This window comes from Salmo trutta, chromosome 13 (genome assembly GCF_901001165.1).
Source record: "Salmo trutta chromosome 13, fSalTru1.1, whole genome shotgun sequence".
NCBI lineage: Eukaryota > Metazoa > Chordata > Actinopteri > Salmoniformes > Salmonidae > Salmo > Salmo trutta.
In genome coordinates this window covers 14,161,660-14,189,625 of record NC_042969.1, presented here as the reverse complement: position 1 = coordinate 14,189,625, position 27,966 = coordinate 14,161,660, and the positions used below count along the sequence as shown (strand labels likewise).

Here is a 27,966-nt window from a genome sequence, read left to right as displayed (position 1 = left end):
TCCAATGACTTATGTGTAATGTAATGGAACTGAGTCACGATAAAGGGCTAAGGACGCAAATGCCACCGCAATTCAAGAACAGCCTTTTTGAATGATTGATAGCTAAGGGAAGAACTGTTTCTACCGGCGTCTCAGTATTCAAGCACAACAGCTGTTTCTCAACATCCTCTGCAGCAAACAACCATTACGCCTGATGTTTTCATTACCACGTTGCAGTAACGATACAAAACAAGAGGCAACAAGTAGAATCTTTTCATTGATCAATAACTATTCTAATATTACCGTTTCTAACCAACCATTTCATCCCTTATAGTTTTCACTGAGCTGAAATTGAGGCCATGATCCTTGCTGGAGAGCCAGGGTTGATTTAAAGCTAATGTCCTCTATCCAGTGCTGCATGCTCTGCGACTCCATCGTCTTGATTTACATTCTTCCTAAAGTGCTCCTGTGGCGACATGCCTGGCCCACTTACCCATCATGCCACTCCAGATGACTGATATCCCCCCAGCCACAGTACAGCCAGGGTACCAATAGTAAAGCAATTCCCATTGAGAGGATAGCAGGGTACCAATAGTAAAGCAATTCCCATTGAGAGGATAGCACAACACAGGCCTGTGGGGGAACGGCCATGAAGGAATATACTTGTCTTTTTAAGTGCTGGACTTGAAAAAAATATTCAATCCCAAACCTACGCCTACTGTAAAACCATACTGTTATTGTAAAGCTCTTCTGGGATGCTGTAATTGCTTTGTAAATAGTATGCATAAAATACAAAAAGACACAGTACACATATATTATTGAGGTTTTAGAACATTACAAAACAGGGGGATGGTCCATTACACAAGATATAATGCCTATATTTCCCTTAACTGAAATGTGAAACTATACAGAGGGCTCCCATAACATTCTCAGGATTCAATGAGAGACCTCTAGTGTTTTTATGTCACCTTGAAAAGAACAGCTGAAGTGAATCTAATGCTCCAACTAAGGCCAGCAGCTCTGGTCTCCTCCTCTTGTGAACATTAGAACTACAATATGCTGGATAATAATGGACAGATCCTCCACGTTCTCATTGGTAACAAAATGGGAGGTGGGAGAATACAGAACCAATAACATGTTTTTGGTTGTGGCAATTAAGGCAAGTGTTCAAACTTTGATTTGTCCTTTAACATGTACAAGGCACCCACATTAATCAAAGACATTTGGTATGATGCATTGCACAGAAATTGAAGAGATGACTACACTACAGTTAGGAAGTAAATCATTATTAAAAACCAGCAGCCACTAGAATGTCCTTATATATGGATAAAACAACACAGTATCTGTTCAAATCTAAATAGTACAAAAAAAGGTAAAGGTGTTGGAGAGGATGGGTACATGTGTGACTGGCATCTTTCTACATAGTCAACGGTCACCCTTTTCTAATAAATTTGGTATATTAAATCAATTTTCTTCATTAACTGTGAAATTATAGGGATATATATATTTCCTAGCCTAAATTAGGCCCTTTTCACATGGAATTTGAGATCTACATATATATCCCAGTTTTGGGTAATACAAATAGGCCAGTAGCATTTTTTCAAATCATCATTAACTAATGTGGGAAAACAAACATAAATGGGTATTGAACAAGTAAGTCAAATCTGCTGAAAACAAATGCATAAAGCGTTCAAAACACAGGGTAAAAACAATTCTCCCAAACGATAAAGATCCTTCCAGTTTACCTTGAAATATAGTTAATTGATTGTCAATTCATCTTCCACCCTGATTATCCCGATTTGTTCACAATCACACATCAACTGCCCTTTTGAGTAACAACAACAATAATCAACGCAGTGAATCAACTCGTGTAATTCAGTCCCACTAGTCAGCTAGGGCAATGTGCAAATTGACAATTTATATTACAATCCACATCAGAAGAGATTATGTAGTGAAAATAACAATACAACAAACCTTCTAAGAATGTCACCAATGAGATTCTAGGGTGTTGTGTGCAGAGATGACAAAAGACTCAGTGGAGACATGAGCAGGGCAGGGTGTGTGTGTGTGTGTGTGTGTGTGTGTGTCTACACCAGGCTCCCCGGCCAAGACACCACAGTCAGTGTAACTTTATTCTTCTGCAGTTTGAGCATGGGGATGAGGGACGAGTTGTTCATGCCCACCGTGGTGGCTCCGTTCACAGCTACAATCTCATCACCACACCTGGAGACAACCCAGAGGGAGGGACAGTCAGTAAACATGGGGCAGGGATGGGTACAATACATGTAACACAATGACCTACCCACCACCCTCATTTTTATATTTTATTTAACTAGGCAATCTAATCAGTCTCCTAACAGCTGTGCAGTAAGGTCTAAATACAGTACAATGGACTTCTACAGGAGAATCACACATCTAATGTAACCTGGAGACTAGGTTGGCTCCATCTCTACACTCAGTTTAATTTATGTTGAAAGCAGGTATTTATTTCTGTTAAATCCTGTCCTTGGAGAGGCAGGCCTGCACAAAAAGGAGAAGGGTTGGGGTCAATTCCATTTAAATTCAGGAAGTATGCTGAAATTCCAATTCCAACTCCCTTCAATACCTTTAACCTCTAGGCCAAACCGTTCAGACGCTACAGACGTTTTCGACAGAAGACTGATTTTTGGGATATCTCATGGTCTGACAAACACCGCTGTGGTCTCTGCCACCTTCCACCGCGGATGTGCAATGCAGACAGGAGGATACGGTGGATTGAGATGCAGCCCATGCAAAAACATATCTCTAGCTTAAACAGAGGGATTTTGATGGGGATTTGTTTTATTATGTTACTTAGATTGACGTGTGCTTTAAATGTGCAATATGCAGAATCGTTCTGCCATTTCCTGGTTGCAAAGATTATAATAGTTTGCCTAATTACAGTTTGTGACAAAACAAGCAATGTATAGTGTAGATAATCATTGTACCATCTAAACTGCTGTGCAATATCTTTTCAATAAAACAAATATTGTATTTTCAGCTATTTGAAGCTGGTGTACAAAACCGAAAGGAAAACTAGCAAAAAATTAAACTTAAGAACAGGAAGCATAGAAATAGCGCACATATAACAGATCTACCGCTTAGACTTGCTTTCAATACAAATGAGATCTATAACTACATTTCTATGTGGATTTGGTTGGATCCCCCAAAACATTACATATTGCAGCTTTAAATGAGGAAAATTTGATACTGGAATTTGGTTTACTTTCTGAATTGAATTGGAATTGATCTGAATCCTGAAAGGGAGTACATACTACTTATCAAATAACTTTGCAGGCTTACCGAAACATAACCCCCTCCTTACTACTCGTCACCTCTCCTCCATTTCACCCACACAGATAGTAACGGCACGTCTTTTCTCATTGAGGTTTATTATTAGCCTAGGATCGTCCATGTGAAGCAACTCACTTGAGGCGTCCGTCGAAGTGGGCGGGTGTACCAGGCACGATGGTCTTGATGAAGAAGGGCTGCTGTCCGTGGCTCTCCTCGTAGCCACCCACAATGCTGAAGCCCCAGCTCTCCTGATTGGTCTTCAGCAACACGATGTTACGGCACCAGTGCATGTGACTGTAAAGAGGAGAGGAAGTGGACCAATTCGAATCTCAGTGTCATTTCATAAGCACAAAATGAAAACTTCCATTGTTTTAAATGGCCACCTGAAACAATTGATAGGGTCATTTCTTTCATTCTGTGCAGAACATTATCACTCACTATGACACAGAGGGATGTGAACTGAAGGCATGCAAACGTGAGGTGAGTTATTTTCCAAACCAATGATTAGAATGTGTTTACCTTGGCAGACCCAGCCAGTGGGTCCACAGCGGGGCCCAGTTGACATCATCCTCCCTTAGGTTCTCCACAGACTCCATTTCCTCTTTGCCGGCCTCCCCCTCAGGCTCCTCTGAGATGGTCTGGATGACTCTGAGGACTACCTGGGAGTGGGCCGTCTGGGCCTTCAGCACTGACACCGCCTCATTGTAGGTCAGCTGGGTCAGATCCACGCCGTTGATGCTCATCAGGACATCCCCTAGGCAACCGAAACCAGAAGCGCGTCAAGAAAATGTAGTCTCTGCTTGCAAAGCTGGCTTTACATCAAAAGGTCTTCCGGTTAAATGTGCAAGAGGTATGCATATTGTCTACCCCATCACTAACATAATTATCCCCGTAGGCATTTAAATTTGAACATTAGCCATACTACATGGGGTCACGGTATGGAATGAAAACTGTCATGTGGTTGTAGGAAAGCATAGATCGCAGGAGTACCTGTTTTGATAGTGCCGTCTCGGTGCAGGCAGCCGACAGGCTGGACACTGGTGATGTAGACGGGCAGGCGGCTGCGGCAGTCCCTCCCCCCAGCGATGGTGATGCCTAGGGAGAGCCTCGGTTCCTTCTTCAGACTCACTGTCTTCTCCTGGCTGGAGAAACCCCCTGGAGGATCCTGGGAAAGACCAGGAAGAACCCTTAATTTTCTTTACAGTCATGAGGTGCATACAGTAGTCCATTCAGATTGACTTCCTGTTCTTAAGATCAAAACTACTTCATAAGAATTCTTTCTGGCCAACAGAGAAGACTGGCGTCAAAGAAGACGGGCACAATTTGCCTGACACGACATCCCTTCTGGGCTGTGCCGCTATTATCTTCCCCTCTCCATTACCTAGAAGTGATAAGGATCTTTTGACTTAATTGATTCCTTGTGAAACCGCTTGTCCAAACCAATGTGAGGCAGCATCTCAGATGCAGCTGTGGACTCAAACCCAGAGGTCGACACTTGGCTCTCGTAGCGGAGTGTACGTGTCAAAATCCACGGCTCCTGCCGGCTTCCTTGTTTCTCTCTCGCTCTCTCTAGAGACTGTAAATCTTCAGAGGGGAGGGGATGGGGAGGAGAGCCCTCCCTCTTCCTCCCCCAGCAGGGAACCGCCCCACCTCCCCCCCAGCAACACTCAAAGCCTGGGCTCTGCAGGCGAAAGCTAACTGCCAACAGCTTTGATCCTCTGCCACCCAAAGCAACAAACAAACAAAACGTGGTGGTGGCCCCGCAGCGGCAGAGTGAGGCAGCACCCTGGGCCTTTTGATCTGGAGTGAGCAGGCCCCAGAGAAGGGCTTTCATCTCTGGAACAGGGACACAGGCGTCTGTCTGCTCCCAAGGCCCCTTTCACCTCTGTCTGAGTGAGGAGGGCTTCTGTGGAAGTGCTAGGTAGTCTGGACTGGTAACAGAGGGCTGGGGTGTGACTGTGGTGCCATGATTACCTTTACACTATGTAAACATGACAGGCTCTTATAATCATGTGTGTACACACTAACTTACACTAGCATTCACAATACTAACTGAGATATACAGCAGTTTGTGGTACAGTGATTTGTAAGTTCTAAACGTCGGGGATGGAGATTGTTTACCTTCATGTAGGTGGAGGGGCGTCTGAAGTACTGGGGTTCTGGAGTCCTCCTGGCCACTCGGCCCTGCCCCTCTCCGCCGCTGCCCCCCTCCTCCTGGGGCTCCGGCTGCCTCATCACCACAAAGTTCACCCGCACCTCACTGGCCTGCAGAGACACACATTATACACACACGTGGTTCAGCCCTCACATTCAATACACATCCAGCAAATCTATCCTGGGAACGTCTACTAACATAAAAGTCAATGTTTCTTTAAGGGATTATAATGAATCCTATTTCCATTCTTTGGTCTCCGTGAAATAGCCGTGCTGTAACTTGTCTACATAAGACATACCTGTATGATCTGTGCTGCGCTCTCTGGGGTGCCGTGTCTCAGATCTTGCCCGTTGATGGCCAGCACCTTGTCATTGTTGCATAGTTTCCCGTCCTTGGCCGCCAGCCCCCCCGCCAGCAGGTCCAGAATGAAGATCCCCGTCTCGTCCGACTTGCGGATCAGTTTGATGCCCAGCGGATCCGAGCGGTCCCTCTTTACCAGCGTCACCTGGATCACCGTGCCCTGGCTGTGGGCGGTGCCGTGGGGGCTGTGAGAGGAAGGGGAGGCAGTGGCCGTGTTGGGGGAGGGGGGCGGGTGGTGCTCGAGGCCAGGACGTTGTGGGTGACGGGGGTTGAAGCCCTTCTCCTGCATGACGATGAGTCTCAGCAGAGGGCAGGGCCGCCGCAGCACGGAGATGGCCCGGCCGTGTGGGATAGAGGCCAAGCTGACGCCATTCACCTACAATCACAACACCACATGGTCAGTAAGACTGCAGGTGGACTAAATATACACAGAGTATTAACAGCTGTGGGAATTGACTGGTCCTTGCGCTGATGGATAGTGGAAATAAAATACTTTTTCCCTCTTCAAGATATCATTCAAATCCAATCAAATGTTATTTTGTCACATGCTTCGTTAACAACAGGTGTAGACGAACAGTGAAATGCTTACTGATGGTCCCTTCCCAACAATGCAGAGAGAAACTGTATAATAATAACACAAGGAAGAAATACACAATGAGTAACGATAACTTGGTTATATACAGGGAGTACTGAGTCGATGTGCAGGGGTACGACGTAATTGAGGTGGATATGTACATTTAGGTAGGGATAAAGTGACAAGGCTAAATCAATGGGGGCACCATGACATTTTTAGAATTTTAGATTATCCCTGTCTAGTTTTTATATAGGTGAGTGTTAGTTCTCAAAGATGATCTTGTAAAAAAATATGGCAGTGCGCCGCTGCTAAATGCATATAGAGGAAACACTTATCTTTGACATGTGCTATACAAAAACTGCAGGTACCTCCATTGATAAAAATGACGGCCTACCAAAAGGCAAAAGGCCTCCTGCAGGGACAGGGGCCTGGGATTAATAATAAAAAATAAATACAATATAAATATAGGGCAAAACACACATCACAACAAGAGAGACAACACAACACTACATAAAGAGAGACCTAAGACAACAACATAGCAAGGCAGCAACACAACATAACAACAACATGGTAGATGCACAAAACATGGTACAAACATTATTGGGCACAGACAACAGCACAAAGGGTAAGGAGGTAGAGACAACAATACATCACGCAAAGCAGCCACAACTGTCAGTAAGACTGTCCATGATTGATTCTTTGAATGAAGAGATGGAGATAAAACTGTCCAGTTTGTTGCAGCCCGTTCCAGTTGCTAGCTGCAGCGAACTGAAAAGAGGAGCGACCCAGGTAAGTGTGTGATTTGGGGACCTTTAACAGAACGTGACTGGCAGAACGGGTCTTGTATGTGGAGGATGAGGGCTGCAGTAGATATCTCAGAAGGGGGGGCGGGGGTGAGGCCTAAGAGGGTTTTATAAATAAGCATCAACCAGTGGGTCTTGCAACAGGTATACAGAGATGACCAGTTTACAACGGACTATAGAGTGCAGTGATGTGTCCTATAAGGAGCATTGGTGGCAAACCTGATGGCCGAATGGTAAAGAACATCTAGCCCTTGAGAGCACCCTTACCTGCCAATCTATAAATTATGTCTCCGTAATCTAGCATCGGAAGGATGGTCATCTGAATCAGGGTTAGTTTGGCAGCTGGGGTGAAAGAGGAGCGATTACGATAGAGGAAACCAAGTCTAGATTTAACTTTAGCCTCCAGCTTTGATATGTGCTGAGAGAAGGACAGTGCACCATCTAGCCATACTCCCAAGTACTTGTATGAGGTGACTACCTCAAGCTCTAAACCCTCAGAGGTAGTAAAAACACCTGTGGGAAGAGGGGCATTCTTCTTACCAAACCACATGACCTTTGTTTTGGAGGTGTTCAGAACAAGGTTAAGGGTAGAGAAAGCTTGTTGGACACTAAGAAAGCTTTGTTGTGGAGCATTTTATTGAGAAGAACTTGGGCCCTAGGATCGAACTTGGGCCTAGGGGTACTCCCTTGGTGACAGGCAGTGGCTGAGACAGCAGATTTTCTGACTTTATACACTGCACTCTTTGAGAGAGGTAGTTAGCTAACCAGGCCAAAGACCCCTCAGAGACACTAATACTCCTTCGCCGGCCCAAAAGAATGGAATGGTCTACCGTAGCAAAAGCTTTGGCCAAGTCCATAAAAATAGCCGCACAATATTGCTTAGAATCAAGGGCAATGGTGACATCATTGACAACCTTTTAAGGTTGCAGTGACACATCCATAACCTGAGTGGAAACCAGATTGCATACCAGAGAGAATACTACAGACATCAAGAAAGCCAGTCAGTTGATTATTGACAAGTTTTTCCAACACACTTGATAAACAGGGCAAAATAGAAATAGGCCTATAACAGTTAGGATCAGCTTGATCTCCCCCTTTTAAATAAAGAATGAACCGTGGCTGCCTTCCAAGCAATGGGAACCTCCCCAGAAAGGAGAGACGGGTTAAAAAGGTTGGAGATAGGCTTGGCGATGATGGGGCAGCAACCTTAAAGAAGAAAGGGTCTAAACCATCTGACCCATATGGTTTTATGGGGTCAAGTTTAAGGAGCTCCTTTGGCACCTTGGACTCAGTGACTGCCTGCAGGGAGAAACTTTGTAGCGGGGCAGGGGAAAAAGTGGGAGAAGCATCGGGGATGCCTCCTTTTTAACCCGTCTCTCCTTTAGAAGGGGTGGGAGATGAGGAACTATTGGACAGGCAAGGAGGCATGGCTGAGTCAAATAGGAATCCTAACTTAATGAAGTGGTGATTTAAAGAGCTCAGCCATGTGCTTCTTGTCAGTAACAGCCACATCATCAACTTTAAGGGACATGGGCAGCTGTGAGGAAGAGGGTTTATTCTCCAGGTCTTTAACCGTTTTCCAGAACTTCTTGGGGTTAGACCCACAGAGAGAGAACTGCTCCTTAAAGTAACTAACTTTTGCCTTCTGGACAGCCTGAGTGAACTTATTTCTCATTTGCCTGAACGATAGCCAGTCAGCCTGAGTATGCGTGTGCCGAGCCTTTCGCCAAATGCAATTCTTGAGGTGGAGTAACTCTGCAAGATCACAGTCGAACCAGGTGCTGAACCTGTTTTAATTGTAATTTTCTTTATGGGGGCGTGTTTGTTAACAATACCACTGAAAATTTTAAAAAAGACGGTCCAAGCGTCTTCGCCAGAGGGGGATCAAGCTGATTCTATACCATTTTACAGAGGCCAGTTCATGAAGGAAGGCTTGCTCATTAAAGTTTTTTAGCAAGCATCTATGACAGATCAGGACAGGTGGTTTCACTGAGCAGCCATTACGAACACAGGCTGTAAAACAGTGATCACTAAGGTCATTACAGAAAACACCAGACTGATACCTATCAGGATTATTTGTGAGGATAACATTGAGGAGAGTAGCCTTTTCTGGGTGTTTGGAGTCATACCTTGTGGGATTGGTAATAATCTGAGAAGGATTTAGGGAGTCCCATTTCTTTAGGACTTGGTCAGGTGGTTTAAGCATGTCTCAGTTTAGGTCACCAAGCAGGACAAATTCTGACTTAGTGTAAGGGGCCAGCAGAGAGCTTAGAGCAGGAAGGGTACAGGCCGGTGCTGATGGAGGACGATAGCACCCAGCAACAGTCAACAAAGAGCTATTTTGAAAGTTTAATGCTTAAAACCAGCAAATCAAATTGTTTGGGGACAGACTTATGGAGACAACTGAGTACTGAAGGTAAAAGGTATCCTTGTATTGAGGCATTGTAGGTGTACAAAATAGTTGGTCCCATTTTAGAGCAATTCTAGCTTTACAAACATCATCCAAGCGAAGCCCTTCTTAAAATCAATGGATCAACTCAAGGGGAAGCGAGAGATTCAATTGCAACAAATGCAATCTCCGCTGCTTCACGCATACAGTATCTCTTTATAGCCACTAGCCAGCCGTCCACAAAAGACCCAAAAAGTGGGGGGTTATATTACTGCTCCCGAGGCAGCCAGTGAGGTTAGATGAGAGGCGTTTTCATTCCAAATTCCACCTTTTTGATTGGTCAGCTCAGAGGAAGAGATGGGCTCAGGCATTGTCCTGCACCCCTGCCAGAGTAGAGTGAACTGGTCTGTCAGCTCAGTTTACAGTAGCACCGCCACATTCCAGGACAGCCGGGGGGAGGAGAAATCCAAGGAGGAGAGAGGGAGCAAGATCGTGGGAAGAAAGGAAGCTGCATCTTTGTGAAACCCCCTTCAAAGACATACAGTACTATCTCTGTACCCTAGTTCTACCCCCTGGATAAAAAACAGGTGAATGCACTGAATATTGTTTAAATCTGTTTTGAAATAGTTCAGGATCTACTCTCCACAATGTATCCATTTGAATAAACCATTAAGATTCTGAAAGGTCACAGAATATACAAATAGCCACATTACTCTACCAACTAGTGTCCACTTTCATTTGTAGGGAACCAAATAAGACCCATCCTATCAAGAAAGTGGGTTTACAGTGCCTTCCGAAAGTATTCACACCCCTTGACTTTTTCCGCATTTTGTTGTGTTACAACCTGAATTTAAAATGGATTTAATTGAGATTTTATGTCACTGGCCTATGCTGTAATGTCAAAGAGGAATTACATTTTTTGAAATTTCTACAAGTTAATATAAAATGAAAAGCTGAGATGTCTTGAGTCAATACGTATTCAACCCATTTGTTATGGAAAGCCTAAATAAGTTCAGGAGTAAAAAATGTCTTAACAAGTCACATCGTAGGTTGAATGGACTCTGTGTGCAATAATAGTGTTTAACAGGATTTCTGAATGACTACCTTACCTCTGTACCCCACACATACAATTATCTGTAAGGTCCCACAGTCGAGCAGTGAATTTCAAACACAGATTCAACCACAAAGACCAGGTTTTCAAACACCTCGCAAAGAATGGCAACAATTGGTAGATGGGTATACATTTAAAAAGCAGACAATGAATATCCCTTTGAGCATGGTGAAGTTATTAATTACACATCTGATGGTGTATATACCCAGCCACTACAAAGATACAGGCATCCTTTCACCAAGAGGCCAATGGTGACTTTTTAAACAGTTACAGAGTTTAATGGAAAACTGAGGATGGATCAACAACATTTTATGTAGTTACTCCACAGTACTAACCTAATTGACAGTGAAAAGAAGGAAGCCTGTACAGAATAAATATATTCCAAAACATGCATCCTGTTTGCAACATGGCACTAAAGTCACTTTTTGTCCTGAATACAAAGTGCTATGATGGGGGCAAAACCAATACAACACATTACTGAGTACCACACTCCATATTTTCAAGTGGTGGCTGCATGATGTTATGGGTATGCTTGTAATCGTTAAGGACTGGGGAGTTTTTCAGGATAAAAAATAAATTGAATGTTGCTGAGCACAGGTAAAACCCTAGAGGAAAACCTGGTTCAGTCTGCTAGACACTGGGTGATGAATTCACCTATCAGCAGGACAATAACCTAAAACACAAGCCCAAATCTGCATTGGAGTTGCTTACCAAGAAGACAGTGAATGTTCCTGAGTGGCTGAGTTACAGTTTGGACTTAAATCTACTTAAATCTATGGCAAGACCTTAAAATGGTTTTCTTGCGACAGAGCTTGAAGAATTTTGAAAAGAATAATGGGCAAATGTTGCACAATCCAGATGTGTAAAGCTCTTAGAGACCCAGAAAGACTCAGCTGTAATCGCTGCCAAAGATGCTTCTACAAAGTTCTGACCCAGCGGTGTGAATACTTATGTAAATTAGATATTCATGTATTTTATTTTCAATAAATTTGCTACAATTAATAATAAATTAAGGGGTATGAATACTTTCTGAAGGCACTGTATGTAAGTAGAGACATCACCACCAGACAACATCACTATCACCGCCAGACACCATCACTGCCAGACACCATCACCGCCAGACACCATCACCGCCAGACACCATCACCGCCAGACACCATCACCTCCAGACGCCATCACCGCCAGACGCCATCACCGCCAGACGCCATCACCGCCAGACGCCATCACCGCCAGACACCATCACCGCCAGACACCATCACCTCCAGACACCATCACCGCCAGACGCCATCACCACCAGACGCCATCACCGCCAGACACCATCACCGCCAGACGCCATCACCGCCAGACACCATCACCGCCAGACACCATCACCGCCAGACACCATCAACACCTGACGCCATCACCACTAGCATGTAATCTTTTCTAGCCTTTTGGCCCATTTAAAACCTGGACCATAGACAAAAGGTCACTAGACTACGTGTCATAATCAGCCCTTTCTATCCAAGAAAAGAAAACATTAAAGAAAACCAGACAGAGCCTGTCTGCAATCATGTGCACTTTGGCATTCTAGAAGTAGGGGCTCTGCCTGAAACGGTGACCGTTCACCAGTGACAGTTTCATGGGGCATACTTGGATGACACATCTCTGCCACGCCTGTTTCCATGGAGCCAGAGACGCGGGCCGTTCATCCTGAATATCTGCCTTCCCAACAACAAATGCCTCTATTGACTGAGGATCATGGGAACCCAAGGGAATAGTTTTTTTTTGGGGGGGGGGGTATCCTGACTGGAGAGGTCAAAGCTTCACGAGGATGGGAAGGAGGGGAGAGGACTGAACATATCTTCCAGGTGACCTATTATCCCTCTTATTTACAGTGAAGAAACTGTCTCACCTCCAGAATGTGGTCCCCTGGGGCCAGCCTGCCGTCATGGGCTGCCAATGAGTCACGGATGATCTCCTGGATTACTATGTTCCCCAGGGGCGTGTCCTTTCCTCCCACGATACGCAGGCCCAACTCCTCTTCCTGCTGCTCCCGAAACATCTCCACCACGTTGGTCTCGGCCACCAGGCTGGACCGCAAGGGGGTCTCTGTGGAGAGACGAGGGGACGGACATGGGCATGGAGGTACACATGTTTAAATATATATATATATATTTTTTTTTTCACCTTTATTTAACCAGGTAGGCTAGTTGAGAACAAGTTCTCATTTGCAACTGCGACCTGGCCAAGATAAAGCATAGCAATTCAACGCATACAACAACACAGAGTTACACATGGAATAAACAAAACAAACAGTCAATAATACAGTAGAACAAAAGAAAACAAAAAGTCTATATACAGTGAGTGCAAATGAGGTAAGTTAAGGCAATAAATAGGCCATGGTGGCGAAGTAATTACAATATAGCAATTAAACACTGGAATGATAGATGTGCAGAAGATGAATGTGCAAGTAGAGATACTGGGGTGCAAAGGATCAAGATAAATAAATAAATACAGTATAGGGATGAGGTAGGTAGATAGATGGGCTGTTTACAGATGGGCTATGTACAGATGCAGTGATCTGTGAGCTGCTCTGACAGCTGGTGCTTAAAGCTAGAGAGGGACCCATGACCAGCTCTGAAACCAGATTGCATAGCGGAGAAGGGACGGTGGGATTCGAAATGGTCGGTAATCTGTCTGTTAACTTGGCTTTCGAAGACCTTAGAAAGACAGGGTAGGATAGATATAGGTCTGTAGCAGTTTGGGTCTAGAGTGTCACCCCCTTTGAAGAGGGGGATGACCGTGGCAGCTTTCCAATCTTTGGGAATCTCAGACGATGCGAAAGAAAAGTTGAACAGGCTAGTAATAGGGGTTGCAACAATTTCGGCAGATAATTTTAGAAAGAGAGGGTCCAGATTGTCTAGCCCGGCTGATTTGTAAGGGTCCAGATTTTGCAGCTCTTTCGGAACATCAGCTATCTGGATTTGGGTGAAGGAGAAATGGTGGGGGCTTTGGCGGGTTGCTGTGGAGGGTGCCGGGCAGTTGACCGGGGTAGGGGTAGCCAGGTGGAAAGCATGGCCAGCCGTAGAGAAATGCTTATTGAAATTCTCAGTTATAGTGGATTTATCGGTGGTAACAGTGTTTCCTAGCCTCAGAGCAGTGGGCAGCTGGGAGGAGGTGCTCTTATTCTCCATGGACTTTACAGTGTCCCATAATTTTTTGGAGTAATTACTACAGAATGAACATTTCTGTTTGAAAAAGCTAGCCTTAGCTTTTCTAACTGCCTGTGTATATTTGTTCCTAACTTCCCTGAAAAGTTGCATATCGCGGGGGCTATTCGATGCTAATGCAGAACGCCACAGGATGTTTTTGTGCTGGTCAAGGGCAGTCAGGTCTGGAGTGAACCAAGGACTATATCTATTCCTAGTTCTACATTTTTTGAGTGGGGCATGCTTATTTAAGATGGTGAGGAAGGCACTTTTAAAGATATAGGTCTGTAGCATCATCTACTGACGGGATGAGGTCAATATCCTTCCAGGATACCCCGGCCAGGTCAATTAGAAAGGCCTGCTTGCTGAAGTGTTTTAGGGAGCGTTTGACAGTGATGAGAGGTGGTCGTTTGACTGCTGACCCATTACGGATGCAGGCAATGAGGCAGTGATCGCTGAGATCTTGACTGAAAACAGCAGAGGTGTATTTGGAGGTCGAGTTAGTTAGGATGATATCTATGAGGGTGCCCGTGTTTACGGATATATATATAGAGACAAACAACCTGAGACATACAACATGACACACACACACAGATTCATATATGCTCAAACACATTTCATCAATGGTCCATGGTTGCCTTTTATTGTGTGTCCGATTCCAACACACAGCCCTGGTTTTGAATCAAGTAGGGCAGGTAGCAACCTATTCCCCAAGAAACACTCACGATGAGGTAATCATTTCTGTGATATCAATCGCCAGTTGCCAGGTAACTTTGTTTTGATGGACTTCGTTCCATGGTACTGGATTACAAAATGCCTCAAGGGGTTCTAAGGCTAGACCAGACAGAGTTTAGATTTGATACCAGAGGAGGCTGGTGGGAGGAGCTATAGGAGGACTGGTTGATACACGTTCTGAAGCTTCAGACGATGATTTGGCCCGAGTGTCTGAAATCCAAAGCCCCCAGCTAAATTAACAATGTCAGCAATACTCCTCTTCTCCAGCTTAGACAGCTCTCTTGCCAGGGATGGCCACATTAAAGGGGTTTTGGGTTTTCCCTAAAGTCAACACAGCTGACAGACTGTTTCCGCTCATTTCCGTTCCCTTGGGTCGTTCATAAACTCCTTACATCTTTGTTGACCCAATTAACACTGTTAGGGCTGGTACGGTGACTGTATTACCGCCACACCGGCGGTCATGAGTCACAAAGGCAGTCAAATTCCAAGTGCACGTGTAGTCACTGTAATTAGGCTTCTCCAAGCTCTGATGCTGTTGATGGTCATTAGTAGCCTACCAAACTTGCTAACTGCCTGGTTTTCAGCACTCTATTTTCCCTCTAATCACTCTGACATCAACGCAAATGTAATCGAAAATCAAATCAAACATGTTGCGCTACATTTCTATAGGCTATGCAATTGCGTGAAAAAAAATGAGTGATGGCCTCTATTAAAAAGAGGAGGATCACATCAGCTTTCTATTGGCTAGGACTACTATATTTATTTCTCAACTTTCCTAATATTAAGCACATTGCTTATCTTTACAACAGGAGTATAGCCTACCTGGCTTGCATGAAAATGACCCAAGGGAAAAGTGTCCTCCATTCGCTATTTAAGTGCATAGATTATATGTATTTTTACCCCTGCCCCTGTTCCGAGACAGGTGCATGATAATGGTCCATTCTTAATCAAAACCAATTTTACACATATACTAAATAATATACTGTATGTAAAGACGAGATTAAATCAAGAATAGTCTGATGGGTGACAATATTAGCCTATCACTTTAAGGCAAGAAACAATACCTTTTTTTGCAACTTTTTTGAATCCTAGTCGTGTGCGCATTGCTGCGCTTATAATGTGAGGAAATAGCCTAATAGTTTATCATCGTTGCGTTATGCTAGTGGTTGTATTAATTTGGGATCTAGCGCATTCCACAACTGTCCCAGACTATGTTTGGAATATTTATTTCTCGCACAGAATTGGTCAACTTTTGTACTATGGAGGATAGTAGATTGACATAGGCTAGTGCTGCTGATGTTCGTTAGGTCTACTCATCTTGTTGGCTGACGAAAAGTAAATGTGGACAGTTCTTCCAATATCTTCAATATGCACCTCGGAATTGGATAAGGAGGTACGCAGTTGCATCCCCGATGTGTCTGTCTTCACTTGTAGCCTGTGAGAAATACCAGATCATGTGATGGACAGCCATGTGAGTGAGACATGCTTTGGAGCATGCAGCACTCAGGGATAAGGAAATTATAATTATTATATTTAGCCCAAGGGTACAACGGCCACTGGCTGCAAAAGGAATGGATTTTTTTAGGGGGCATTTCCTTTCTATTTTATTCAGCTTTGTTCAATTGTATTCTTCATACTATAAAATTATATAAAATAATGCCACGGAATTCTAAGCAAATCTTGTCTGCTAAGTGAAGTAGTGTATCCCACAGCCATATGGCATAGCCACATCAGGACCTAACATAAGGACAACTCAGAGTATGCTATTCTATTCGTCTGAAATAGACTACATTTTCTTCATATTATGATTCTTTAGACCTGTCTAAAATAAAAAATGGATTTATTGTGAAGGTGTAGGCTATATTACATAGATTTATTCGATTTTTTTAAATGTAGATGTTCCTAAGGTCTGCATCAGTGGCTTGTAGGCTGTGTGTGGAAGCCAGGAAATGTAAAATCTGTTTATGTTAATTAATGGTCAATTACCGTGAGACCGGCAGTTATTTGCTTAACAATCACCGGCTGACAGCATTTCGTGACCGCCACAGCCCTAAACTGATATAGATTTTTCCATTCTTAAAAAGTTAAAATGTTTTCAATGGGAGCTCACTGCTATTTACTTAGACTGACAGACTATCATTATCATACACATAAAATCAGACTTCAGACATAGTGACGTCAGTGTGACGTCTAAGTGTTTGCGGTGTGGGCAGAGTAGGGAGTGAGTGACGCGGGACATCTTACCCTCCTCGCTCTCTTCGAAGGCGGGGTTGATGAGGCCAGGCTCTGGCAGGACACCCCGGGTGGGGGTGCGGGTCATCGTAGGGGTGTGTTTGGCATCAGCATCCAACTCCCCCTCGCCCCTGTTCCCCTTAAGGGCTTTCCGGTGGGGTCTCTTCCTCCTCTCCGCCTCCTCCTTCAGCCTTCTGAAAACAGGACATCTGAGAGAGGGAGGAGTGGGAGAAACAGAAAGAAGATGAGGTAGAGAAAAAGAGAGGTCAACCTTCAACAGTCCTTTTATTTAACAACTCATGACATTTGTCCAAAACAGTCAGTGAAGGTAACCTAAAGTATTGACCAGAAAAAAAGAGAGTACGATTGATGTTTATTCATTTGTTTCAGTGAGGAGGATCATTCTAAAAACGCCAAATGGGGCTCAAGCTAGAGGTGTGGAAATGAATAGATTTAGTGACTGGTGAGGGAGTTAAAGACAGAGAGACTATGGGAAGAGGAGAGGAGCTATGCAGATGAGGAGGCTATTTTACTGCATTGCAGGGAGTCTGAGGGGGGGACAGGTCGAGTGTGATTAAGTCAGAGAGAGAGCTACTGCTGCTGGTCCTGCTGTCTGAACTTTGCCTCCTCTCTGTTTGCACTGGGCGGATGGCTGCAGCATGACCAGCTATCACAAAACAACCTTTACCCACTACTGACTGCGTCATTGTTGCTCGCTAACCACTAAGATGATAAGCACCACACTGGCCACATGATGAAAGGGAAGACTAATCCATAAATTACACTCCTCCCGGAGGGTATGATATTTGAGACTGAACCTCTCCTTCGAGTCCAGGTACTATGTAATTAAAGCTATTTCATTGAAGTCTAAATGTGTGACTTATGGCCAGTGTATCCATGTTAGGTTAACATTTGACAGGCCTGTGTACCCATTAACTCTAAATGAATTGCGTAGGAAAATACATGTCAGGCATAGGCATCCAAAAATTCAGGCAGAGAGAAATAGACACATTTAAACCAGTGTAAAAAGACAGTTCCTATTTTGTTTTTTTACTGTTGCTGTAAAGCAGACATTTTAAGCTTAACTCGAAACAAAATAGATTTCTCATCTCCAACTCCCGCTTACCTGTGCCCCGGCCATAACCCTGTTTACCTGTTGTGCAGATGGGGCTGCAGCTCGCAGCGCTGCATCTGCTGCTGGCACTCAGCGTGGTGCGGGCAGAGCACGGTCAGCTTGTCCAGCAGGTTCCTGACCAGCAGGCTGGAGGGCCGGCACTGGTGCAGCTGCAGCCGCTGGCGGTCCACGGGACAGAAGTCCTGCTCCTTCAGGAAGCTGCTGAGGCACTGGAAGCAGTAAGTGTGTCCGCACGGCGTGTCCATGGGCCGCAGCAGGGGCTGCAGACAGATGTGGCACACCAGCTCATCATCTACCTCATCCTGGTACTCATACAGGTGGTTCTCCTGGCCCCCTTCATGCTGCTGGCCACAGTCCTTACACATCTTTGCCCATGCCAGGCCAGCACTGCTGATGCTGCTGCTACTGTTGGGGACATTGGGCTCTGTCATGGCCACTGGCTGGAATAGCTATCTAGCAAGTTCAACTTCCTTTGTTCCACTGTCCAACTTTCTCTGTTCCTGCACTCACTCTTGATCCCAGAAAGGAAGTGCCTGCTTAGTTTATTTCATAAGAGGGCAAACATCCCAGACTGAATCCATTGAAAGGGGTGAGGTTGAAACCCTGATCCACTATTTGTCCTCTCCTCGTGTCTTCATCCTGGATTTCTGTTGAGGGGAGCACAAAGAGGTCTGCCGTTAGAGTTGGTACTTTTCCTACTCATACCGACCGGCACAACAGGAAATTACAAATCCACAGAGCGGCAACAATATGGAGGCCAGCCGCAGCTGTTTCCTCTCAGCCGGTTTCCTGAGGAACTAAAGGAAATGAAATGAGGCGAGAAAAGGAGAAAAATGACTAAAAGTGAAAACCGTGCTAATGGTAGGAACAAAAGCATGGCACTGGGAGAGAATGAGAACTCTGAATGAACTGGGCAGAAATGCAATCCCCATCACTAATGACCCCCTCGTGCCCAATCAGCAGAGGTCTCCATCCCTCTGTGAGGCTTCTAATCTCTCCACTAATTCCCTCTCTTTAGGAGAGGCTGATTATAAATGCATTCTTCGGCAACAAGTCTTTTGGCAACAAAATCGACACATGTGCAAAGAAAAGGAGCCGATTTGTACGTTTCAATCAACACGCTCGTCAAATGAATCGTAAAACCCACAAACTGCAAAACAAACTAACAAGCATATATGAACATCTTACAAACACAGGAGGTTGGTGGCACTTTCATTGGGGAGGACGGGCTCGTGGTAATGTCTGGAGTGGAATCGGTGGAATGGTATCTAATACATCAAACACATGGTTTCACGTTGACACCATTCCATTTGCTCTGTTCCGGACGTTTTAATGAGCCGTCCTCCCCTCATCAGCCTCCTGTGTTTACTAAGTACACTGAGTAGGAGTGCCTCTCCAACATTACTGATGCAAATACTGAGATGTGTTTACATGCCACCATTTCTTGTTCTACTTTGTCACATGGTTAAGATCAGATTCCCTGCATTCACAGGTCCCAGCACTCCTCTCTGACCCCGTTGAGAGGTCAGCAAGGTGAACGAGCAGACAGATTCTTTATCTTGTTCGTCATTAGCTTTGTTCCACCTACCTGAGAAGCTGATATCTGCGTTGTCTAGAACCCTGGCCGGTCGGCAGCCACCGCATGCAAACGAGAACCTCAAACCCAACAGCTGTGCTGGCTGCCTGCAGCCTGACTGAAACCAGAGCTCTACATCCCCGGCACACAGTCAGTGGATCTGTGTGTGTGTGTGTGTGTGTGTGTGTGTGTGTGGCAAACTGAGGGGGAGTGGTGTGACTAGGCACAGGGGAGCTCGGCAGAGAGGAGGAGAGGCGTTCAGCCTGCCTCCGTCGATTCCTGAAGAGGGGGGAGAGGAGGATTAGAGGAGGAGTGGAGGGGGACTAAGACTGCTGATGTCGCACTAGCTCAGGCAAAACACTCGGAGACCAAACCGAGGGCTGACCAATTACACAGTGGCTGGTGTACACACACACACAAACACACACACACACACACACACAGCCTGAGGTCAAACAGGACGGCCCACTCTCTCGCCTTTCTTTCTTGTTACTCAAGTGATCCCTCATCTTGTAATGGATAAGGGTCATGGATCTTGTGGCTGGGAGGAGGAAGCATAACCAAGGTTCTGTCCCAGTTACACTATTTGGGAATTCACATGACCAGGCTCCATGGCTCTACAAATAATCAATCTGACCTGAGACTACTTCAGATGAAGGTCAAGGGTGTCCTATATTGAAATTCTGTACAAAACAAACTCTACCCACTTGAGTGGAATGCCTCCTTTTCAGCACATGCATGTTTAGACTTGCCTGACCGAGACAGAGATTAGCCTAAATAAAATTCCTCATAATCTTTGATATGCATATTTCCATAGCATAAAAGCACATTGTCTATAAATGTTTAATAGGAGAGAGCTGGACAGAGAACGTGTCTTAAGGAGTGGAAGGATCCATTGAGTGTCATTGAGGAGGCAGCACTTGTGGTTATTAAAGGCAGTGGGCCACTGAGGGGCCAGGCAGGCAGGATGTGATGGATGGCCTGCTCAGCCCCTTAGCCCCTCCACTCCAGCTCTTTCTGGATGGTGCAGGCCCTCTCATATACCAAGTAGGGACGGCTGGGAAGCCATGTGTCAACGTCCACTCCCCCCCTTGACACACACTACTGCAGTGGTTTACCATGTTGTGGCTGTTCCTCAAGGACGCACAGTGCTCATGGCAGGGGTGAGACTAGCTACCATACAGAATCCCCTGGTTAATACTACTGCCTTTACACGTCCCCTGGTTAATACTACTGCCTTTACACATCACTTGGTTATTACTACTGCCTTTACACATCACTTGGTTATTACTACTGCCTTTACACGTCCCCTGGTTAATACTACTGCCTTTACACATCACTTGGTTATTACTACTGCCTTTACACATCACTTGGTTATTACTACTGCCTTTACACATCACTTGGTTATTACTACTGCCTTTACACATCACTTGGTTATTACTACTGCCTTTACACATCACTTGGTTATTACTACTGCCTTTACACGTCCCCTGGTTGTTACTACTGCCTTTACACGTCCCCTGGTTAATACTACTGCCTTTACACATCACTTGGTTATTACTACTGCCTTTACACATCACTTGGTTATTACTACTGCCTTTACACATCACTTGGTTATTACTACTGCCTTTACACATCACCTGGTTATTACTACTGCCTTTACACGTCCCCTGGCTGTTACTACTGCCTTTACACGTTCCCTGGTTATTACTACTGCCTTTACACGTCCCCTGGCTGTTACTACTGCCTTTACACGTCCCCTGGTTATTACCGCTGCCTTTACACGTCCCCTGGCTGTTACTACTGCCTTTACACGTCCCCTGGTTATTACTACTGCCTTTACACGTCCCCTGGCTGTTACTACTGCCTTTACACGTTCCCTGGTTATTACTACTGCCTTTACACGTCCCCTGGTTATTACCGCTGCCTTTACACGTCCCCTGGCTGTTACTACTGCCTTTCCACGTCCCCTGGTTATTACTACTACCTTTACACGTCCCTTGGTTGTTACTACTGCCTTTACACGTCCCCTGGCTGTTACTACTGCCTTTACACGTTCCCTGGTTATTACTACTGCCTTTACACGTCCCCTGGTTATTACTACTACCTTTACACGTCCCCTGGTTATTACTACTGCCTTTACACGTCCCCTGGTTATTACTACTGCCTTTCCACGTCCCCTGGTTATTACTACTGCCTTTACACGTCCCCTGGTTATTACTACTGCCTTTACACGTTCCCTGGTTATTACTACTACCTTTACACGTTCCCTGGTTATTACTACTGCCTTTACACGTCCCCTGGTTGTTACTACTGCCTTTACACATCCCCTGGCTGTTACTACTGCCTTTACACGTCCCCTGGTTGTTACTACTGCCTTTACACGTCCCCTGGCTGTTACTACTGCCTTTACACGTCCCCTGGCTGTTACTACTGCCTTTACACGTCCCCTGGTTATTACTACTGCCTTTACACATTCCCGGGTTATTACTACTGCCTTTACACATCCCCTGGTTATTACTACTGCCTTTACACATCCCCTGGTTAATACTACTGCCTTTACACGTCCCCTGGCTGTTCCTACTGCCTTTACACATCCCCTGGCTGTTCCTACTGCCTTTACACATCCCCTGGTTATTACCGCTGCCTTTACACGTCCCCTGGCTGTTACTACTGCCTTTACACATCCCCTGGTTATTACTACTGCCTTTACACGTTCCCTGGTTATTACCGCTGCCTTTACACGTCCCCTGGCTGTTACTACTGCCTTTACACGTCCCCTGGCTGTTACTACTGCCTTTACACGTCCCCTGGCTGTTACTACTGCCTTTACACATCCCCTGGCTGTTACTACTGCCTTTACACATCACTTGGTTATTACTACTGCCTTTACACATCACTTGGTTATTACTACTGCCTTTACACGTCCCCTGGCTGTTACTACTGCCTTTACACGTCCCCTGGCTGTTACTACTGCCTTTCCACGTCCCCTGGTTATTACTACTACCTTTACACGTCCCCTGGTTGTTACTACTGCCTTTACACGTCCCCTGGCTGTTACTACTGCCTTTACACGTCCCCTGGCTGTTACTACTGCCTTTACACGTCCCCTGGCTGTTACTACTGCCTTTACACATCCCCTGGTTATTACTACTGCCTTTACACATCCCCTGGTTATTACTACTGCCTTTACACATCCCCTGGTTAATACTACTGCCTTTACACGTCCCCTGGTTATTACTACTGCCTTTACACGTTCCCTGGCTGTTACTACTGCCTTTACACGTCCCCTGGTTATTACTACTACCTTTACACGTCCCCTGGTTATTACTACTGCCTTTACATGTTCCCTGGTTATTACTACTGCATTTACATGTTCCCGGGTTATTACTACTGCCTTTATACATTCCCGGGTTATTACTACTGCCTTTACACGTCCCCTGGTTATTACTACTGCCTTTACACGTCCCCTGGTTATTACTACTACCTTTACACATCACTTGGTTATTACTACTGCCTTTACACGTCCCCTGGCTGTTACTACTGCCTTTACACGTCCCCTGGCTGTTACTACTGCCTTTCCACGTCCCCTGGTTATTACTACTACCTTTACACGTCCCCTGGTTGTTACTACTGCCTTTACACGTCCCCTGGCTGTTACTACTGCCTTTACACGTCCCCTGGCTGTTACTACTGCCTTTACACGTCCCCTGGCTGTTACTACTGCCTTTACACATCCCCTGGTTATTACTACTGCCTTTACACATCCCCTGGTTATTACTACTGCCTTTACACATCCCCTGGTTAATACTACTGCCTTTACACGTCCCCTGGTTATTACTACTGCCTTTACACGTTCCCTGGCTGTTACTACTGCCTTTACACGTCCCCTGGTTATTACTACTACCTTTACACGTCCCCTGGTTATTACTACTGCCTTTACATGTTCCCTGGTTATTACTACTGCCTTTACATGTTCCCGGGTTATTACTACTGCCTTTATACATTCCCGGGTTATTACTACTGCCTTTACACGTCCCCTGGTTATTACTACTGCCTTTACACGTCCCCTGGTTATTACTACTACCTTTACACGTTCCCTGGTTATTACTACTGCCTTTACACGTCCCCTGGTTGTTACTACTGCCTTTACACGTTCCCTGGTTATTACTACTGCCTTTACACGTCCCCTGGTTATTACTACTACCCTTACACGTTCCCTGGTTATTACTACTGCCTTTACACGTCCCCTGGTTATTACTACTGCCTTTACACGTCCCCTGGTTATTACTACTGCCTTTACATGTTCCCTGGTTATTACTACTGCCTTTACACGTCCCCTGGTTATTACTACTGCCTTTACACGTCCCCTGGTTATTACTACTACCTTTACACGTTCCCTGGTTATTACTACTGCCTTTACACGTCCCCTGGTTATTACTACTGCCTTTACACGTCCCCTGGTTATTACTACTGCCTTTACATGTTCCCTGGTTATTACTACTGCCTTTATCATATATTTTAATCAATGGTTTCTAATGCTAGGAGGCAATTGCTAGGAGGAAAATCCTAAGTGGTATTGATGTTTTCATAATTCTTAGTCAATCGTTATCTCGGGCTAAACATGCTTGAACAGCAGTGGTATACATTCTCACATTGGCAACGTGATGTTGCATTGTTAAGTACTGAACTTTTCACGTGAAGTTGAATCCTGTTGAAAGGTATGTTCTGAAGCTGACAAAGTCACCTTGATGGGGGAAAATGCCTCAACAACAATGAATAATCATGTGACATTCAAAGCTTTCTAGGAAAAATGTCTTGGCTCACCATTAAAGTGTCCTTTTTCCAATGCAAGAAAAGTAATTATCACATGTGTACCCTCTCCAGCGTCTAGGTCACCAGGCTGCTCGTTATGGCGCACACCTGTCACCATTGTTACACACACCTGCGCGTCATCAGACTCACCTGGTCTCCATTACCTCCCTGATTACCTGCCCTATATATGTCACTCCCTTTGGTTCCTTCCCCAGGCGTCATTGTTTCTGTTTCATGTCTGTGTGCTGTTAGTGTTTCTTGTTTTGTATTATTTTCCGTTTATTGTATTAAAACACTCACTCCCTGAACTTGCTTCCCGACTCTCAGCGCACATCGTTACAGTCATTCATAGCCAGGTGAGCTTTTAAGCCAGACAGGACTGTCAGCTGTTCAGTTACTGTGGTTATAACTGCTATATGACTGACAATAAAAATCACCTCACAAATGTTTCCATTGTGTCTCTATGTCACATGTTCTGCCACACCCCGGTAAAGTGAATGCAGGGGTAAAGCCATGAGGCAGACAGAACAACTCCCTAGGCTGAGACAGTATTTAATCATATAAAAGGGGTGTGTCCTGAAGGATTTGACTCTGATTGACTGAAAGTGAAAACACAAGCAATGCCAAAACAGAAAACCTCCCCCCTAAAATTCCCATTGCTTCATAATCTACCCACTCCCTTTCTAGCAGACAGTTGCATGATTGCTAGCCACCCTGGAGCCTTGAGCATGGTACCTATTGGTACCACCGTCTCTGCTACAGAGACCCATCCAGGTTAAAGAGCACAGTCATAGGCTCTAATCCTCCCACTGTTCCGCAGCAGACCACTGTCTGAACAGCACACTTCACACTGGGCTTCAGAAACAAGACATCAACTTCTGACTATGAATATCCATCCATAACTAGAGAATAGCTGGCCTCCTAGGTCATAGGTCACATAAATATACTTAGGTCTGCTATTCAATACAAAGAGAATTAAAAAGAAAAACATGAATTAATCAATGTGGTTCTATCCATTATTCAAAAGGAAAGTACCTCTTCCAAATGAAAGCTATATTTTGGGGAAATGAAGACATACATACATTTTTCAAAAATGTCCATCTTAAAAACTAGGCATAAGTAAAGGCTTTGATTTTTGGTCAAACAGATGGAAAGGAGGTTTTCGAAAACATCTACCAGAAAAATTCTTAAACGTTATCAGAAATACATCAAAACACAATGATGTAGACATAAAGACGCCTGCCAACTAATATCAACACTTAGATTTTGTTTTGGAGAAAGTGTTAACCTTCTGTAAGTTTAAGCAATATTGCCTTGTGCCTTGTAATTCCATTACCAAAAACACACATATCTTGAAGATATTTTATAATTTCTCTCCCTCATGAGGAAGGAGGATAATGAAAGTTCACAGAAGTAACAAGAAACGGTAGACCTACCAATTAGTTATAGTGATTTATTTTTATGATATCAATTTTGTTTATGAATATGAAGTGATTAAAAGTCGTAATTCCATTACCAAATTGTTAACGGAATTACCAAAACATTTGGAACGCAATTACTGCAACTGAATTGGCTACAATAGGAAATCATAGTCATCACAAACTACAGATATTTAACAAGAGTTTTTGGAAAACGAGTTCGCATAAAAACAAAGTTTACATATGCACAGTTCTTCCACTAAATGAGCTTTTGTAAAAAAATTAATCAGTCGAAATTGTTAAATGTAGTCCTTGTGCATAATTGTGTGGTTTGTTAAACTTGGCATATATTTTAAACAGTCAAAGCATCATTCCATTACTGTGGAATTGCCCATCTTCTTTTTTCTCTCTTTTAACTAGGCAAGTCAGTTTAGAACAAATTCTTACTTACAATGACGGCCTACCCCGGCCAAACCCTAACCCGAATGACGCTGGGCCAATTGTGCGCCGCCCTATGGGACTCCCAATCACGGCCGGTTGTGATACAGCCTGGATTCGAACCAGGGTGTCTGTAGTGAAGTCTTTAGCACTGAGATGCAGTGCCTTAGTCCGCTGCACCACTCGGGAGCCCTAATAAGCATGTGAAGTTGATGGTTCAATTGATACAAACAACCTCTTGATTTAGGCTTTTGGAAAAATGACACCAGTTTCCAATGGAGAGGAGCTCAGCATTAACGAAAATAACGTCATTAACCAGTAGCGACTACCACCTCAAGATCAAATAGGACTGTCTGAAATTGCGATGTACATCCTGGTTGTATGATCAAATCTTCTGTTACCTCTATTTAAATACTTTAAGTCAAATGATGTACCATTTCAATATTCTGTATTAGTTCAATATTCACTGCCTTGGTACTATAGAATAAAACCTTTTTTTATTTAACTAGTTAAATTCTATAATGTTACATCATTCACCAGATAGTGCCCACTTTTAATGCTGACACACAGGCTTTAGCACTATGGTGTTAATGTAGAAAAGAGGCCATCATTGGGGCTGGTCTATTCCTTGGTCAGAAACCATAAATAATTCACTGTCCCCACTGATACCGACAGCTGATGACGAGGTTAACAACCGAACATACATTCCCCTTTCTTCATTTATACACTGCACACGTATGGCAAATCTATTACGTGTTAACCCTCCTATACGTTTTAAGGCATAGGCTATTACTTTGTCTACTCAAGTCACTGGAAAATAATGCGAGACATTACGCACTCTAGAAACAGAAACTTACTGGCCACATTACGTTCTCTCACCTTCAACAACACAACCGGAGATATGTGCTACCTTTAATTAGTTGGAATGTGTTAGGCTAGGCTATATTTTCATACACTTATGCTATAGGCGGACTGTATGAAATGTGTGAGAATACATTTGAAAAATGTAAAACAATCACGTTTGATGAGAGAATAGAATTTGCGGGAGCCGAGACCATAGAGATGGCCGAGACCGAAACTCGTCTTCTTACCTGTGTGAGGGCTTTTTCCCGGAAGTAATAAAACAAAGACAGTCGTGAAATCGTGCTATGACTAAAGTAGCCTATAGTCTCGAGAAACTCCGATAATAAAGATATAAACGATTAATACTATCCTACACGTTACATTTCTGAGTGAATAGTACAGCTCCTTCACAGGGCGCCGCCTCAGGTGTTGTTGGTTGTACAGGTCAGAGATGGAAAAGGCAGCGAGACATCCCACTCCCTCATGTTTTATGTTTCAATGGAAGTCAATGAACCAAGTAGGCCATACCCAGCTGCTATCGCATTGGTGTCTATAGGAGAACCACCCCCTTAAGTAGACAGGAACTGACATTTTTTTCCATGGTAAATGGCCAGAGTGAACTACCTTTATTTTTATCTACCATTTTTGGTCCAGGCAATATTCCTAGTTTCGAACAACAAACAAGTAGGATCTGACGTAGAAAGTGATATTCAAATTAGCCAGGTTACAAATTGTATTTGTCACATGCGCCGAATACAACTGTTGTAGACTTTACGGTGAAATGCTTGCTTACGAGCCCTTCCTGACGATGCAGAGGATACAAGTCACTATACAGCAAAGTTGGGTTGGAAGGACCTACATGAACAAGGGCAGTCCCTTGTTCAGATTCATTTTTGACATAGT

The 27,966-nt window shown here is 44.4% G+C and overlaps 2 protein-coding genes across 3 annotated transcripts; both read right to left on the bottom strand.

Moving 5' to 3' along the window:
- Positions 1-779: 779 nt before the first annotated feature.
- Positions 780-27,533, bottom strand: LOC115205259 (ligand of Numb protein X 2). 2 transcript variants are annotated; one of them, XM_029771035.1, is made up of 11 exons: positions 27,312-27,533; positions 19,562-19,828; positions 17,992-18,620; positions 16,851-17,047; positions 12,575-12,771; positions 5,745-6,182; positions 5,413-5,556; positions 4,282-4,456; positions 3,811-4,045; positions 3,427-3,585; positions 780-2,202 (listed from the first exon to the last, which is right to left on the bottom strand). In XM_029771035.1, exons 3-11 carry the CDS (start codon positions 18,402-18,404, stop codon positions 2,067-2,069), a joined length of 2,094 nt encoding a protein of 697 aa, XP_029626895.1. In that variant the 5' UTR covers positions 18,405-18,620; positions 19,562-19,828; positions 27,312-27,533; the 3' UTR covers positions 780-2,066. The 2 variants fall into 2 exon arrangements, with proteins under 2 accessions (XP_029626895.1, XP_029626896.1); XM_029771036.1 differs by lacking the exon at positions 19,562-19,828.
- On the bottom strand, positions 20,032-23,517 carry LOC115205258 (uncharacterized protein DDB_G0290685-like). The gene is made up of 2 exons (XM_029771034.1): positions 23,037-23,517; positions 20,032-22,796 (listed from the first exon to the last, which is right to left on the bottom strand). Exons 1-2 carry the CDS (start codon positions 23,344-23,346, stop codon positions 20,719-20,721), a joined length of 2,388 nt encoding a protein of 795 aa, XP_029626894.1. The 5' UTR covers positions 23,347-23,517; the 3' UTR covers positions 20,032-20,718.
- Positions 27,534-27,966: the final 433 nt, after the last annotated feature.

Excerpts from the sequence above, each read along its gene's own strand:
- LOC115205258 (XM_029771034.1), bottom strand. The coding sequence starts at position 23,346 with ATGTGTAAAGGCAGTAGTAATAACCAGGGGATGTGTAAAGGCAGTAGT. Across the intron at positions 22,797-23,036 it reads TAACCAAGTGATGTGTAAAG|GCAGTAGTAATAACCAGGGG; the intron begins GTAGTAGTAATA and ends GAACGTGTAAAG.
- LOC115205259 (XM_029771035.1), bottom strand. The coding sequence starts at position 18,404 with ATGACAGAGCCCAATGTCCCCAACAGTAGCAGCAGCATCAGCAGTGCT. Across the intron at positions 6,183-12,574 it reads CAGGGGACCACATTCTGGAG|GTGAATGGCGTCAGCTTGGC; the intron begins GTGAGACAGTTT and ends TTGTGATTGTAG. Across the intron at positions 2,203-3,426 it reads CACTTCGACGGACGCCTCAA|GTGTGGTGATGAGATTGTAG; the intron begins GTGAGTTGCTTC and ends GGTTGTCTCCAG.